Below are 17,918 nucleotides of genomic sequence, written 5' to 3' on the forward strand. Positions count from 1 at the left end.
TAAAATGCCCTTGTCCATTGTCCCCTAATAGTGGCTGTCTAAAAATGGGAAGGTCACCAAAATCTTCTGTTTTCTAGATTAGATTACTGCTTCCCAACTTAAAAGTGAATCTGGTTTGTGGCTCTCTAATTCAATGATTATGAGATATCAGGAAAATGATGCTGGATGTTGGCCTAATAAAAATGAACAGGTTTATACTAGTGAACGTTACACTTGGAAAATAGTGACTTGAATAACACCCACATACAATAAAAAATGTAAATAACTGGTTATTGGTTGAACAGAATTGATTGTAAGCCAAACACCGGGTGAATAATCCATCTGTAGTTCTGTGGAGGGAGACTGAAAAAGCAAACAGCCCCAGCTCTGTAATCCTGCAGGGATGCAGCCCAAAAAAAAGCAAATACAGCAGCTGGCACCATTTGTTCTCTGCTTTAGAAGCCACACATAAAACACATTTAAAAACTAGAAAGCGCGCAAGAAGAAGGAGAAGGGTGTTGATCAGGTAGCAAGTTGGATTCTGAGGATAACCAGGGCTCGTTCCAGGTACTGAGTAGTCATGTCTGGTGTATGTGGATGCCAAACTGAAATAGATGAAGATCCCACAGTATTTCTCTGAAGATCAGCAAAAGAGGACATTTATTTTCACCAGTAATACAGGAACAACTCAAAGACTTGTGTCTATAAGGGAATGCAGGATGAAGTTTATATTTGTTTATACTGCGCCACTAAGGTGTTATGCAAATCTATGCTAATTTAAACATTTACAAACATCAATAGAGGTGATATCTTTTTTACATAGACTCAAACGGCAGCAACCTTCATTACATATGTGAACACTATATTTTAAAATGTACGGACCACTTTAAGAGTCTTGCTATAGATACAGCAGTGCACCAACCACTAAGGGCACTGTACAGCTATGGCCAAATGTTTTGCATCACCCTATAGAATTAACTAATTTTGCTTCATAAGGCCAAATGAAACTTACTGAATAATGTTACGTTAACATATTGAATTACATACCGCATTGTAGTTTTCCATATACTTAATGAAAGACTGACAAAAATTTTACATGAAATACTACGGTGGCTTCCGGTAGACTTTTGCAGTATAATTTTGTAGTTTCTTTCAGGCTTGGTGGTCCAGTGGTTAAAGAAAAGGGCTCGATACCAGGATTACCTGGTTCTAATCCCCGCTCAGCCACTGACTCACTGTGTGTGACTCAACCTCCTTGTGCTCTGTCCTTCGGATGAGATGTAAAACCAAGGTCCTATTATAAGTGACTGCATCAGTTGTTGTTGATACTTAATTCACCACCTAGTCTCTATAAGTCGCTTTGGATAAAAGCATCTGCTAAATGATTAATTAATAATAATAATTATATGATGTTAAATAAAATATCTAAATTATGTTCAGATCTAATTATGTTTAATTATGTCTCAATGCTAAGATTGTAGGTGATGCAAAGCATTTGGTCATAGCTGTATGCTGTGCACAAATCCAAGTACATGTAACTAAGGGGGAATTTATTTCAACCATAACCCCCACAATATGAGAAATAAAGCATTTTGGGGTAAAATGAGCATGCTTTCTGGAAAGACTGATCATGAATAAATAAATGGCTGGAATCCTCCAAGAAGGCTGGAGTAAAGGAGTCCCAGTGGAATAGGGGAGGAGAAGTCCTGTCCCTCTGCATTAGGATCTGATTGTGAAAGCACTCTATTCTCAATGCTGCAGTTTTGCCACACATTGCACGCACTGTTCCTTCTAGCATTGCAGTGGAACAGTTTGCTTTTTTAGCCATGTACCAATACTGAAACACTGCTTACCAAAGGAATTCTAATGGTGGCACCACCTTGCCATTAAAAGTTTAGAAACTGGGAGCATCCAGCGTTAAGGGCATTTAAAGCTGGCTCATATATGGCCAAATGTAGCATCTACTTTCCTGCCGATGGTAATGTACGTCAAGTTATTCATCTTAAATGATATGTCTGACATGTCAAAAGCCACCACAAACAGAAAAGCATGCAATGGTAAACCTCAAAAAGAAAAAGGTTTTGATTTATTCCTTCAGCAATGTGTAGGTGTAAAACCATCTTAAAATGGTTCTAGCTAGTTAAATAATCCCATTAATCTCACCTGTCATGGTCTTCTATTCACTGTGTTGGTCTCAAATGTGTGTTTTCTGACAGAAACACATGTTGTAGCAAGCATGACTTTACATTTGTATTACCTGGCACCTTTGAATCTCCTGGTTTGCATATATTAGGGGAAGGGGTTGGTTAATAATAAAGGGTGGCATGAATTGCACTGACCTAGGGAGTGAAAAAGGAACAGCTGTAAGTAAGGCATGCAAACTTGTTTCATTAGCTATAGGCACTTCACAGAAATATGCTTTCTAAGTTTTAAAGCCTGTCAGAACTAAGGCTGTGTATTTCACTCTGCTCTTTACCAAATACTTGTCGATTTCACCTCCCACTTGCTGTGAAGTACCAGTAACATTAGTATGAATCAGCAGCTTTCTCCTGTCAACATTCAGAAACTATACTTCTTATACTTCCACAACCAGTGGGGACTACTCACCAAAATAGATTGAAACCTGTATCATCTAATGGAAATGAGATCAAATTAAATATTTTATTGTGACTCTTCTTTTTACTGGTCAACCCCAACATAGTTCTCTCATCCCTGCAGTATCCGGCAGTCTGTGAGAGTTTGAGGATGATGCCAGGAAAGAAACTGGGCCCGTTTAGACATTAAATTCCTAGTTCTTTTATAGCTCATTATATCTTGTTTGATTGACTGACATTCATTTTATAGTGGTAATAATGGTCATGATACCGAAGTACTACAGTCCTTTACCACATTACAGACATTACCACCATGCTAAGTGATATTTATCTTCAGCGCTTGTCCACTAACAAGCTGAACCATTTGGTAGCATTTTCACTCTCATCCAGTTGGGTCTGGTGCACTCTGACCTCTGAACTACTGGTCACCAAGGCAAAGCAGGAAGGAAGAATCAAATATAGAAGACCAAACATATGTGTAATATATGGAAATATTACTGATGCATATATGTAAATTGTGTATATCTGTATAAATGTAATATTTCAATTGTATAAGCAGCAGTGTGGAGTAGTGGTTAGGGCTCTGGACTCTTGACCGGAGGGTCGTGGGTTCAATCCCCGATGGGGACACTGCTGCTGTACCCTTGAGCAAGGTACTTTACCTAGATTGCTTCAGTAAAAACCCAACTGTATAAATGGTAATTGTATGTAAAAATAATGCGATATCTTGTAACAATTGTAAGTCGCCCTGGATAAGGGCGTCAGCTAAGAAATAAATAATAATAATAATAATATAATTCATGGTAACATTTTGTATGGATCGTATTTTGAATACTATATATTATTCTTATTATTCTTATATATTTAAATATGGTAAATACCGAATATACATATGTGTCTGAGCTTTACAAATAATAATAATAATTAAAAAAAAACCATGTTTTTAAGCAACTAGAATAAACAAATACAGCAGAAATACCACATCAATCCAATACAAAATCTAAATATGTATTGTTTCTACCATGGTATAGGCTTTTGTTTTGATAAAGGACTCCCATGCTACTGTTTTTTTTTTCTTTTCAGGTTAGCCTCTATAACAAAGACAGTGTTTTTTCCATCTTTTAAGAAATACAATTAGTATCCCTTGCTGCTAGAATTATTTAATAAAAGCGAAATGAAAGCTTGATGAATTATTCATTCGACTCTATAGTTATTCAGTTGCACTGAAGTAATACATAACCAGCATTATGCTTCACTGACAATTTTACCAGCTCCCTCTCCAGATCCACATTTGCTATGATTACTTCTTTAGTTTCCTCGTTAAAAATGGTCAGATACCTAGATGTTATAGCCTTCCCCACAATGAAAGCATCACTGCCTAAAAGTGGTACCTGTTTCAGCAAAGAATAAACAAAACCATCAACATCATGCATATTGTCAACTGAAATACGCCAGGATATAGAATACGCACTTCCCTAACATTCTGAGTGGTCTTATTGCAAATACTCAAATATTATGTTAATTTCGCTTAGAGAATCTGACAACAAGAGCTTAAGAGCTGTTCCTGAACGCCTGTTTACCGCACCTTAACGCTGTATCAAGAAACCCATTGAGGAATTGCAATAGAATCGCTCAGAATTATTACAAAAGTCATAAAAATCATCTGCCTGAGTAAGACAGGAGCGAATACGCGCAATATTACGTAGATGAGAAAAATAAACTTTAGTAATATTGCGAATATGCTCATCAAAAGCCAAGTTTTGGTCAAAAATAATACCAGGATTCTTTAGACTAGTGCTACGCTGGGTCTCAAGTCCGTCTACAAGCAGTTTAAAATTTCCACATTTATTTAATTGATGTGAGGAGCCGACCAGCATTACCTCAGTCTTGTCCGGATTCAACTTTAAAAAATGTTGCTGCATCCAATTCTTGATGTCACTTAGACAAAGCATAAGACAAGATATTGATAACTCCAAGTCAGGAGAAGTGTGCATGTGAACCTGTGTGTCGTCCACATAACAGTGAAATGTTATGCCATATTTACAAAAAATCTGTCCCAATGAAAGCATGTAAATACAGAACAAAATCGGCTCCAGAACAGATCCCTGCGGAACACCAGATGTGACTGTAAATTTTAATGATGAACATTGGCCAATTTTTACGTACTGCTCTCAACCAGTACTGTACCCCCAAGAAATGGATGACTGCTCATATAACATTTAATACCATCCATTACTCTCTACATTATTACTGTGTAATACATGCTCTGTCACATGAAGCTTTATAATCTCTTAAAATAGAAAAATGTTTTTTTTTTTTCTCACCTTCCTTTATCTTATCTTCTCCCCTACACTTCCCAACATAGCCGGGCTCTGAGAAGATCATTAGCAATGCCAAATTAATCATATTCCAAAAAAAAAAAAATCTCACATTCATTCTAGATAAGATTAGATATTGGTTTGATCCTCATTTTGCTTGTGTTCTAATCTGGTCACAGTGGTGAGCCCATACAGATACAATGGAAGATGGAAGATCTGCTTTTGTAATCAATCAACATTTGACAGCTGCATTGCGTGAAAATTGCAGGTGTCTTTTCTGTAGTGACCCTTGATTTGTTAGAGTAGTTGGTTTTCACACCTATTAACAAGAAGATGTTTTACTTCTCTTAGCCTTTTTTTCTGAGGCACTGGCCTTTCATCTGTTGAAATTTAGCCTGGATAACAGATTAAATGAGTGTCCTTCTATAGCCTACCACATCACCAAAACACCAAATAATTCTGCAAAACATATACTCGCAAAGCTTTAACATTCAAGTTAATACAATACTTGTATTTAAGACTGCTTTATTAAATATAGTTTGATATTAACATGTATGGACTGTTTATTGGTTTCTTAAACAATCCAGACAAGTTTAATTATTACATACAGACTATTTCACAATGTAAAACACCTGTAAATAACTTGTAAGTTAAAAAAAATAATAATAAGATGCTTAGTAATTTGTTTTACTACATTGAGTTCTACTTGGGTAAAAAACAACAACGATGTTTTTGCCTTTGTGCTCCCCTCACAGCATGTGCTATGTTTCCAGGTAGTGCCTTGGTCAAATTGGTTGTTGTTGATGAGTCCCTGTGAGGATTCTATGAGTTGTTTTCATATCTCTGCATTACAGTGAAAGGACACCTGCACCATAGCTTGGAGCCAAAGAACAAGCATTACCACACCCAGAAACAGACAGCTTGTATGTGCTATCAAACAGATAGGGGGTTCAAACATACCAGCATGCCGAGGGTTATCATTCACAGCAGAATGATGCATTGTTAGTTTTATCCTGAATTAGATCATGTCAAATGAATAACACTTCATTAACTAATCAGGCACACCTGGCACTGTATAGCTCATATATCTTGACTGCTCACACTTGTGTTTTAAGATGTTTTGATTTAGAAAAAAAGATTACAGTAGCCAGCTCCTCTGTTCCCTTTCCAATATGTCACTGCTGTAAAACACATTGATATGCAGGGGACAGTGTGAGGCAATCAATAAATATTGATCTGCAAATACAGAACGAGCTCAGGGCATGCTTTGAATATCAAAGTAGCACATGTAAACCAACAAAACCGATCCACCTCTAATCCTACTCTAATTTCTACCTAATCTTTCCATTCTTGCCATTTTTGTTAACTCCCCAAACCAGTACAGAATGCCCACCCTCAATCAACAAGAAGAACTTGAGATTTATTTTTAAATTGCAGTCTAAAAACCAAGTAGCTCAGTGTTACAGTCCCTGTGTTAGGAAACACATACTGTACAATATGTTAGAAATATATTCTGCAAAATCTCTATTTAAAACTCTTCAAGCAAAACCATGTAATACTATTAGCAAGGCATATTCCATGTATTTTATAGTTAAAGAAAATAAAGTGACCTGTCGTTTTTTCACAGTAAGAACATTGCATTTACTTGGTTTATCAAACCCCTTTTCTCCATTTCAAAATACAAACCATGTCATGAATTCTCTGCCTAAATTGATCAAGTGAAAGCATGTGTTAGAATGTGAGATATGCACAGATTGGACCAAATGTTCTAAACACACATAAAGCATAGCACACAGCCTCTGTATAAATGGCCTTTACATCACAGTCTGATTCACTTGTGATGCAAATAGTATCCCTGACATGTATTATGTTATATACAAAAGTTGCATTTCCCTATTGTCAGTCAGTTTCAGTCACAATGGACAAGACAGCGGATCTGCTTAACTGACAGATAATGGGTTCTTGGTGGGCAGGTGCTTCTATATTCAAGTCTGCACGAGAAACTGTCTAAAAAGGTTTTTTTTTTATTGGCCATTGAGGAGAACTGCAGGTTTCTACCCCACAACATCCCTGAAGGAAGTAGAGGTGCTTAGACACATGATATTGAATATATAATGCCCTGGCTTTCCATTATTGAGTGTTAGGGCAGTTTTTTTTAACCCCTGTAGATGTATAATAATATTGTTGATGGAGTTTGCCACTGTAATAACTGGGTAGAGAAACATATCGGTTTTATATTATATTAAACAGATATTTCATACTCCATCAAATACAAACCCATAATTTATAATTATAATTAATCAGGTCCCAATTATTAGGCTGTTAGAAAAATGAGGTATGAGACAGTTTATTTATTTATCTGACAGTCTGAAAATGTGACCTGAAAGTGTTTAAAATGCGGGTGGTTTCCTGGGTTCAGCTTTGTGTTTTTTTACTGTGAGGCTTTATGTTGATTGTCCACACCATCAAACATGTAGTCTCAGTACAAAAACCAAAGCAGCAAACTAGAAATGTCAGTAGAAGCAAATTCCTGGAATGTTCCTATATGCTAAGATCAATAACATGTCTAAGTGCCTTCAGAATGCAAACTATGATGTAAAATACCACCCCACGACACCCTATGTTTTTCAGATGTAAGCTATAAAAACAAGAAAATAAAAACAAAAAAAGAGACACTGATTAGAAAAAAAAACATTAGTCTTTTAAATCTAACCTAACTGTACTAAATTTAGCTCAACAGAAAATAATGAATAATTTGCAGGAATATATATATATATATATATATATATATATATATATATATATATATATATATATATATATATATATATAAATGTGTGTGTGTGTACGTTTGTGTGTGTGTTTTATAAACAACACACATGTATAATGTATAGCACTTACTACACAAAATGATGTTGCTTTTCTTAAGTTATTGATTAGTTGAATATATTACCTAGTTCAGATTGCACAATACCAAGAAAGAGGATGCATCAATTACTGTCATGTTTGTTTTCTGTTTCAGTTTCAGACCCTCCTCATTATTTAATATTCCTGTACTCTATCCACTCTCTTTCTAGAACAGACCTATTTTCCATCCTCTAATTGCATTACTTGCATTACCCACAGAACGACTCGCCAAAGCTCTCTGGTACATGCATGTTAATACCATTTGTAGAATATACGTGTGCACATTGAATGCATTAGGACTTTTAAGAATGTAATAGAAATTGCAGTATACATATTAATTATAAATGATCATTTCTGACTGTGACTTATTAATTTTGAAACTGTTGCAATGTTAAATAAGCAATTATATTCACACATATTTATATTTTAAATACTAAACACAACTTTTACATGCACTATCATTTTCATATCAATATCAAGTTACTTCATTCCGTATTTACAGCTTATGGTTTATATAGGCTACCTATAGTTTTACATTTATAGTACTTGCTTATATATTGAAACCGCGAGTCATTTTTTGAGTTTGGTTCATAACTATAGAACAAACATATTATAAACTTTCTAAATGCATAATTTATTATAATTGTATTTTATACCTTTAATATACACCTGCATTTCAATAATAAAAATGTCCATCACTGCCTAAGTAAGGTACTTACCCTTAAAATGTAATACACAGCATTACATTGTTCTGTTTACTTATTCATTTATTATGTTTCAGATAAATAATCTCCGAATTTAAAACACTTTTTGACGTGGTGTAACATGATGTAGTAAATTAATCTAAATTATTATTTCGTTTGTGGTTCTGTCACACTTGCACAATAATTGCTCTGCTTTACCCCCCTCTCACGCTCACTGAATGAATCATGGAGCCGCGCTGTAATAATTTGCATTGTAGACTCACGTCTCTGAAGCTGTTCCAGTGCTTGATCTTGCGGCTGTACTGGGAAATGGTGGACAGCCATTGCTCATCCTCCATGACATTCCCTGCATTTTCTTTTTCTTTCCCGCTTTTCACGTCCACTGGCAGCGAGGACCCAGCTAGCACTAGCAGTGGGACCAGGAGGCACCCCAGGTCTCTCATCCTGACCACCATTCTGTTCTGTTGCTTGAGGATGCGCTACTTCTTCCTCTGATTTCCCTTCCTCTCGGTGAGAAATGGATAGTAGACCTACACTGAAATGTGACCTGCTTATGAGATTCTCCTCACCGAGACGCACAGCTGAGAGAGAGAGAGAGAGAGAGAGAGAGAGAGAGAGAGAGAGAGAGAGAGAGAGAGAGAGAGAGAGAGAGAGAGAGAGAGAGAGAGAGTCTGCGCCAAAACGCACTGGCAGGCTATCAGAAAGTGGAACAACGCAACTGTACAATATTAAATAAAAAAAATGCATTGATCACCGAGCTAAGCAACTGTTACACACAGCTGTGCATTAAACAAAATTAGAACCATAATAAGAAACACCACGGTAGTGCAACACACCTGTACATATTATTATAGGGACTAAGTATGGGCTACTATAAACCCATTAACCCGTTGTTGTTTAAGCATACACTTTACTTTGTGCCTGGTGCTTAGAAACAGGCTGCAAAAACAATAGCAATATAAATATGCTTGTTGACTGTGAAAGGCTGGTCTTTAGGTACAAGTAGCACGTCAGGGAACCTTTGAGCTCAGCTGCAATCTTACAAAGGCTGTTACATTTATTGGCTTTCCCCTTGGATGGTATCCTCTCTTAATTTGCGAAGGAAGGTTAAATGTGAACATTGCCAGGTTGTATGCCTGTGACAACTTAAAGGGGGTTTGATTGGTCACAGATCCAATCCATTAGTACTGTAGTTACTTAGTTTGTGTTGGAGGGCACCTGTCACATTCATCTGATGCATTTCTACAATATGTCAATAGTACCTCCTTCGACCCAAATTAAATATGATTATTGTATAGTTCTGCATTAAGAAAACACTTAATTTGGATTGGAAAGAGAACTTCAAGTACAATTATTTGTCCTCACGTTTATAGTTCATGTCATATTCTGGCTTATGTATATTTAGGGTAAAATACAGCCCTTATTGACACCCATTATTTGTTATTGCTGCCATAAATACTGCAGTGTGCTTATCTTCTTTGTGCGCTGTATCTATTCATGAAGGCATGAACTGATTTTCCTTTAACATTTTACATTGCATTGTACTATACATTTCCACATAAAAATGCTGAAAGATTGATGGCTCTAATAATTTAGAATTGCAACAAGCATAATACTTTCAACTAGCTAAATTCCAAAAGATGTGATCACTGATGCATATTTTGAGTTGTTGCATGTATTCAAACTTTGTTATCCAAAAATGTTTTCAATTAGTTTTACTTTTTTTAAAATCCTGTTTTTGTTTTTAATAGAACTGTACTAGACCATATTAGTGTACAGTATTTCATTAGACTAACGTGAACAAACAGTGCACTATGTTGATGACTTAATTCTGATAATCTCATGCAATGGAAAGTACAGTGGAGGCTTCCTTACATACATACGTCCACACATAGGTATGTCACATCTACAGGAACGTTTATCCATTTGGGATAAAATTTGGTAAGGACATTCTTAGCACAAGTTATCGAGAGTTGCGGAATCTGAGGATACAGCAAGGTACTTGTCTATCCGTCTGTACTTACATACATATTTTAAACTATTAACCACTAATGAAATTCTCAGAACACTTGATTAGGAGTTATTGAGAGTATCGGAAATAAGGCTATAAGAAGATTGTGTATGTAAGTATGTTTGTATACAGTAGATCATCTACTTCATGATACTGATTCCTTTAAGTTTGTGTTTACAGTTGTGGCAAGGTTATTTTCTTGTTAAATATTTTATTCTGGCCGAAAAGTGCAGAAATGCACCAAGATTCTAATCTTTCTGGGGAATCTGTGACTCTTTTAAACTTCAAGTTGTAATTTATAACCACATTTTTCATTCTTCATCTTTCCTTTTACCCCAAATATTATGAAAAGAGCTGTTCTAAATTGAAATGTTTCTCGAGTGTATATTGTTATACAAGGCTTGCACATCGCTCTCCTCCCTGAAATGGCAATCATTTCTACTGGACCATAAAGGTCTAGGGCACTCACCCTTTTTGTAATCAATTCGTTCAACCTGACATATTTTTTCCTCTAATGTACTTCTACCATGTCCCTATAGGAGCCTTGTGGCGTCTGCTAAGAAATAAATAATAATAATGCAGTTCAATGTATTTCACTTCGATTCCTTTCTTTCTTTTTCAGGAACTGTATCCACTTCAATGGTTTCTGTCTTTGTCTGTTACGTGGGTGTTCAGATGCAGCCCAAGATAAAGAGCCAAGCTTAGAACAGAAGGCCAGACTTAGCCTTGTTGCTGTGCTGCTTTGTGTTTTTATACTTCATACTAATTTTAATTAATTTACTTTATTTTATATTAAATTCATCGCATTATCATTAAGGTGAACTACATCACTGCTAACCATTAAACCGCCCATCAGCCACTTACTTTCTACCATCTTGGAATCCACAGTAACAACTGACCTGCTCTTTTTGCCTAATTTATAGTGATGTCACTTAAGGATAAACAAGCTCACTAACATTTACATGTGAAATGCGGGTTTCCATGCAAAACTGGGTGTGGATTTTCCTGTGTTTTTCATCATTTACACGAGTAAATGAAATTTACCCATCCCTCTCTTTGGCCGTTTTTTTTGGCCACAAATCTGATTTACACAAGTAATTTTCCCAAACGTGCATGTGCATTGCCATTTCATGTGTAAATTGCCCCGAATGGAAACCGCATGATTCTCAGTCATTTATAGCTGTTTATTAACTTGTGAGTTCTCTATTCCATCTACATATTTTTGTTGTTTGTAAAAGCTAACTGCTGATTAAACAAACCCTTGAACAGATCACCAAAGACAACTATTATTCTTCCTAAAATGATCAATAATTCAATCCATCTCTCTGCAGGAGACATTGTTCAGTGAAGCCCTGCATTTGTAATAGTTTATCACATGACTACATGAGAAGTGAAAATACTGTATCATTACCCTCTGTAAGTATGGATTTGCATATTCAAGACTGATGCTCGAATAAGCTGAATAATGAAGCAATAAATGTCACATCAATTGTTGCAGATTTGAGGATAGTTTCTATATTTAGTTTCTATACATATATATATATATATATATATATATATATATGCTGGTGTCAGATTTTACGTACTCCTTTTATTGCTCTGAGCACACTCTTTAACTCAGGGGAGACGTTTAAGGAGGACTGTGGCAGGACTCTGCACATTGGAAATATGTAATTTATTGTATTTTGGGGTTAATTGTTGTAAATATATTGATTTAATTAATTGTTTAACTGCTGTTGTGCTCTGCCGGGGACGATTACCTGTCTGGATGGAGCAGCAGCTGAAGGCAATCGGCTGTTCCAGCAGGCAGGTGGGCGTGTCTCAGCGGAGCGTCAGTATAAAAACATAGCGATCGCTGTGATCGGGGCTGCTGCAAGGCCTGCCATTTTCATGGCACCTTTGATTTATAGTTTGTTGTATTGTGTTTTATTTTGAGTGTTTTTACAGTCTTGTACCATCCTCTGTGCACTACCATTGCTGGTAGCGTCACATGACATTATTGTTTGTTTTATGTGTTAATAAATCCTGAGCGCCGTGCTGGCGTGTTTCACTGCACTTCTGTGTCTCCACGCCTCCATCCCGGCTCTCACCTGCCTGTCTGCCTGCTTCAGTGCGGGAACAACACGCAAGAATGCCACAAGGACACAGAGATGTTTTCGACTCCTGTAGTGGATTGTTCGTGCACTGGACTTGCAACATATCCAGACAACTATTAAATAATCAAGAAAATCACACAGACTAATTTAATTTGAAGTTTTAACGAATCAGAGCATTATCAGTACTCCTTCAGTTTATTAAATGCTTAATAATGGATCAAGTGGTTGCAGGCCACTTTGGATCCCTGCTAATAGGCAATCTGGGCGTTACCAGTGCCTTTATAGGTTTAACAGCATTAATACTTCAATACAGCAATACAAGTATGGTTATTATATGCTTAGCCCTTAGGCTAGCCATGAAAAAAGCTAAAACACCCAACGCTAAATCCTAAAACATCCAGTATATCACTCTTGAAAGCTAAAATATAATTCCTATACCTTATAACAATGCATCAATACAAATGAGATATACATTCAAAATTGTTCTTATCTTCCACTATATGGAAGTGTAGTTGTAAAAACAAGAGCTGTCTTCAAAGGCAGATTTCTGAATATGACCTAACACCAACCAGCTTTTTCAGAGATCCTCAGAGCATGGACCACACAACCTGTAGTTAGCAAGTCGAGTGATGTTTGCCTGAAGTCTTACTATGGCTTTTATAGAACCTTTGCTCCATTTGATACGTCAATTGATTGAATCAAAACATTTACTCTGTTTTGACAGCTCCTATCTTTAGTGAACAATATATATATATATATATATATATATATATATATATATATATATATATATATATATATATATATATATATATATATATACATACAGTACTGTGCAAAAGTTTTAGGCAAGTGTGAAAAAATGCTGTAAAGTAAGAATGCTTTCAAAAATAGACATGTTAATAGATTATATTTATCAATTAACTAAATGCAAAGTGAGTGAACAGAAGAAAAATCTAAATCAAATCCATATTTGGTGTGACCACCCTTTGCCTTCAAAACAGCATCAATTCTTCTAGGTACACTTGCACAAAGTCAGGGATTTTGTAGGCACATAGTCAGCTGTATGATTAAACAATTATACCAAACAGGTGCTAATGATCATCAATTCAATATGTAGGTTGAAACACAATCATTAACTGAAACAGAAACAGCTGTGTAGGAGGAATAAAACTGGGTGAGGAACAGCCGAACTCAGCTAACAAAGTGAGGTTGCTGAAGACAGTTTACTGTCAAAAGTCATACACCATGGCAAGACTGGGCACAGCAACAAGACACAAGGTAATTATACTGCATCAGCAAGGTCTCTCCCAGGCAGAAATTTCAAGGCAGACAGGGGTTTCCAGATGTGCTGTCCAAGCTCTTTTGAAGAAGCACAAAGAAACAGGCAACGTTGAGGACCGTAGACGCAGTGGTCGGCCAAGGAAACTTACTGCAGCAGATGAAAGACACATCATGCTTACTTCCCTTCGCAATCGGAAGATGTCCAGCAGTGCCATCAGCTCAGAATTGGCAGAAAACAGTGGGACCCTGGTACACCCATCTACTGTCCGGAGAAGTCTGGTCAGAAGTGGCCTTCATGGAAGACTTGCGGCCAAAAAGCCATACCTCCGACGTGGAAACAAGGCCAAGCGACTCAACTATGCACAAAAACACAGGAACTGGGGTGCAGAAAAATGGCAGCAGGTGCTCTGGACTGATGAAAAATGGCAGCAGGTGCTCTGGACTGATGAGTCAAAATTTGAAATATTTGGCTGTAGCAGAAGGCAGTTTGCAGGGCTGCAGAGCGGTACATGAATGAGCGTCTGCAGGCAACAGTGAAGCATGGTGGAGGTTCCTTGCAAGTTTGGGGCTGCATTTCTGCAAATGGAGTTGGGGATTTGGTCAGAATTAATGGTCTCCTCAATGCTGAAGTACAGGCAGATACTTATCCATCATGCAATACCATCAGGGAGGCATCTGATTGGCCCCAAATTTATTCTGCAGCATGACAACGACCCCAAACATACAGCGAAAGTCATTAAGAACTATCTTCAGCGTAAAGAAGAACAAGGAGTCCTGGAAGTGATGGTATGGCCCCCACAGAGCCCTGATCTCAACATCATCGAGTCTGTCTGGGATTACATGAAGAGAGAGAAGCAACTGAGGCTGCCTAAATCCACAGAAGAACTGTGGTTAGTTCTCCAAGATGTTTGGGCCAACCTACCTGCCGAGTTCCTTCAAAAACTGTGTGCAAGTGTACCTAGAAGAATTGATGCTGTTTTGAAGGCAAAGGGTGGTCACACCAAATATTGATCTGATGTAGATTTTTCTTCTTTTCACTCACTTTGCATTTTGTTAATTGATCAATATAAACTATTAACATGTCTATTTTTGAAAGCATTCTTACTTTACAGCATTTTTTCACACCTGCCTAAAACTTTTGCACAGTACTGTATATTAGTGAGATGTTTTTAATATGTAACACCAGCTCTATTTGATTATATTAACCTGGGTCTAAAATATGTTTCCCTCTTAGCAGCATATTATGTTACCTTTACAGTGTATTGTTAATGGGCCAGTTTAACTACATATACAAAAAAGTGTTAACAAAATATTAGACAAAGACTGTAAGGGTTTATCATAAGCCTTTGAATAAAACCACTAAGCATACAGTGGCAAATCCAGTTATTTTAATTTAAATTCAGGCTATGATGAACATGTTAAATGTAATAGTCTCATATTAATTGTACCATTCTTGGACTAAGTCTGACCTCTCTCTGTTTCTAAAAAATCCCCTGTGCAAGCAGGTCTCAGACACCCTGTTTACCTGCCAAGGCTAGTGTTTTAATTAATATGAAACTCCACTGTAAGTGCTTTTCCAAAGTCACCGCATGAAGTCATGCTTTGGCCAGATCAAGAGACAGTATCTCTACAGATAAGAAAAAAATGACATCCTAATTTTTTTTATAACTAAGCGCTCATTATTTTCTTATTCTGTAATGAGATACATACACCTGTCTTTCTTAAAGCACCTTCCATTGGTTATCATTCAAGATTGATACACGGGGAAGACAAATCCCACTTTTAAGAGCCAACAGCAAATCCTGCTTTGAGGTGCCAAAGACTAATCCTTATCTTTGAAGGTCCAATGCTGCTTTGCTAATACAGGCAAAGCAAAGAGCCTTTTTCAGTATTCTACTGTGTGTCTGAGACAGACTTTTAATTCTTTCACGTGTAAACTCTACAGTCTCCCTGTAAATAAATACCTCTGTTTATTACTGCAGTAAAACTTAAATAAATACTACACTGTGGCTTTTTTTAGTTTCAAATATAATTCTGTCAAAAGGGTTGCTTCCGTTTGCAATACCTAAAAGACTCAATATTTTTTTTGGCTTACAAGCATCATTCCAATTAAAATCACTACCTTCCTGATAAGAACTTACACTGTGGACAGCATTTCTAATTTAAATGAAAATGCTCGCTTCGGCTGCCAAGCTTTCATTAATTTCTATAATAAAATGAAGTAATAGACATTACACTTTTTTCTGTTACCAAAAGGTACTTTTCTAGTTAGTTAATATTAAAAAGATCGCTCATTATAGAAAGACCTTGAATTTAAACTGCTGACAACCAGTGAGTCTCGCTTTGGTTGGCAAGAGTAATTTTTTTAATTGTCTTAGCCACGCCTGGCACTGCTTTGCTATAAGCAGACAAAAGCAAGGTTATCAATTAAATTGTATTTCTTCAGTAAATCTGCTGTATATTAAAATTATTAAATCCAGTTTACACTATATTGTCTTATGTTGAAACCTTACAGTTCCTCTGTTTTTTATCACAGAAAAACCTTTGCACTTATACTAGATTAAAATACATGTGTTTAGCTTAGAAACTACCTCCGAATCAAGTCTACCTATTTTTCTAAATAATAAACTTGACTATGGACATATTCTTGAGCCATTTAAACTACATGCTTGTTTTCTGCCTTTTCAGTTTCCCTGTAACAAGACTTCTACTTTTATTACAGTAAAGCCTTATACAAGCAAAAACACTTATTCGTTCAAATATTCTGTTTCTAATTACTTAAAACGTATTATTTCTCTTCAGAGAGTTTTTGCATTCTATTTCTTACTGAATACTATTTCTTACTGATCAGAATACTTTTTAAAACCTCTGTGCTTAGCTACAATAAAATAAAATAAAATAAAATAAAATAGGTATAACATAGCTTTTTAGTTTCAAACATCGTTCTGTCTAGAAAGAGTTACTTTTTTTCTTTTGCTATATTGCAATACCTAGGCTGTGTGTTTAGTTCTTTAAAAATTATGATTTCATTTTCAAGTTAATTAAATGAGATGCCTGCTTTGGCCAAGGTTATAGGCTTCCGAGTGCGATAGCTCTCATTAATTTAAAGATAGGGGAGGCCCTATATTTAAGTCTGACCAACTTCCAAGAGTTTATATGCACTCTAATAACAAGGGCACAACACAGACAAGATATTTTTCTAACATTAGCATTTGTTCAGTTTACTTAATTCAAATTCTGTTATCCTGCTCATAATTTGCTACTAATTTGAAATAGTATTTCTACTGGTTTTATGTTCTTTAAAACATAGTACAGTAATGTGTTCTTTCAACAATAATTATTGTATTTGTGTAACAGTTTAAATGATTTTATAACACATATTTCTAATTCAGATACATCAATACAGCAGTGTTATAAATTGTAATTTTATTTTACTCCATTGATATACACAGAAGTTAAGAGATTAATTTTAATTAGGCACCTGCTTGGCAGCAAATGCAACCTTGAATATTAAAACTTAGGACTTCTTTACTTTGATACAGACTAACATCCTTTTGCATTTACTAAAGTTATTATATTAAGTTTCTTTTTTAAAATCTCACAGTCTTCCATTTATTTAAATACTTTTGTTTTTTCTTACTATAATAGAACCACACACCTATCCTAGTTTGATTGCTTCTGGCATATTAACTCTGCTCTATAGAGTTTGCCATTCTGTTCTCAATGGATCAGATTTTTTGAGGCTCTGAGTCTAATTAAACAAGATGCTTTTGCCTCATAAGGGAGGTTTGGAACTTTCAGCAGGTTGGCCTGACCTTTTGATACAACGAGCTCTTCTTTTCAGACCTTCAAATATTCACAAATAATATTTTTCTACTGGCTACACAGACTTATTGCAAAGGAATACATAATCCTTATGATATTACTATAAGCTAATACAATTTCACAAATGTTCAATTTGTATCCCAAAGATCAGCCGGCTTCCAGTAGCGGTGACAGTCTTAGGTCAGTTTCTGCTCTCAGTG

General features: G+C 36.0%; 1 protein-coding gene across 1 annotated transcript in view; it reads right to left on the minus strand.

The window, feature by feature from the left end:
• The window catches only part of spock2 (SPARC (osteonectin), cwcv and kazal like domains proteoglycan 2), a 47,162-nt gene extending 38,072 nt beyond the window's left edge, over positions 1 to 9,090 (minus strand). Inside the window, exon 1 of the mRNA XM_034026756.3 lies at positions 8,766 to 9,090. Coding sequence (XP_033882647.3) covers positions 8,766 to 8,957 — 192 coding nt within the window. The 5' untranslated portion in view covers positions 8,958 to 9,090. The remainder of the gene's footprint in view (positions 1 to 8,765) is intronic.
• Between the last annotated feature and the right edge of the window lie 8,828 nt (positions 9,091 to 17,918).

Source organism: Acipenser ruthenus, chromosome 7, assembly GCF_902713425.1.
Source record: "Acipenser ruthenus chromosome 7, fAciRut3.2 maternal haplotype, whole genome shotgun sequence".
Lineage (NCBI taxonomy): Eukaryota > Metazoa > Chordata > Actinopteri > Acipenseriformes > Acipenseridae > Acipenser > Acipenser ruthenus.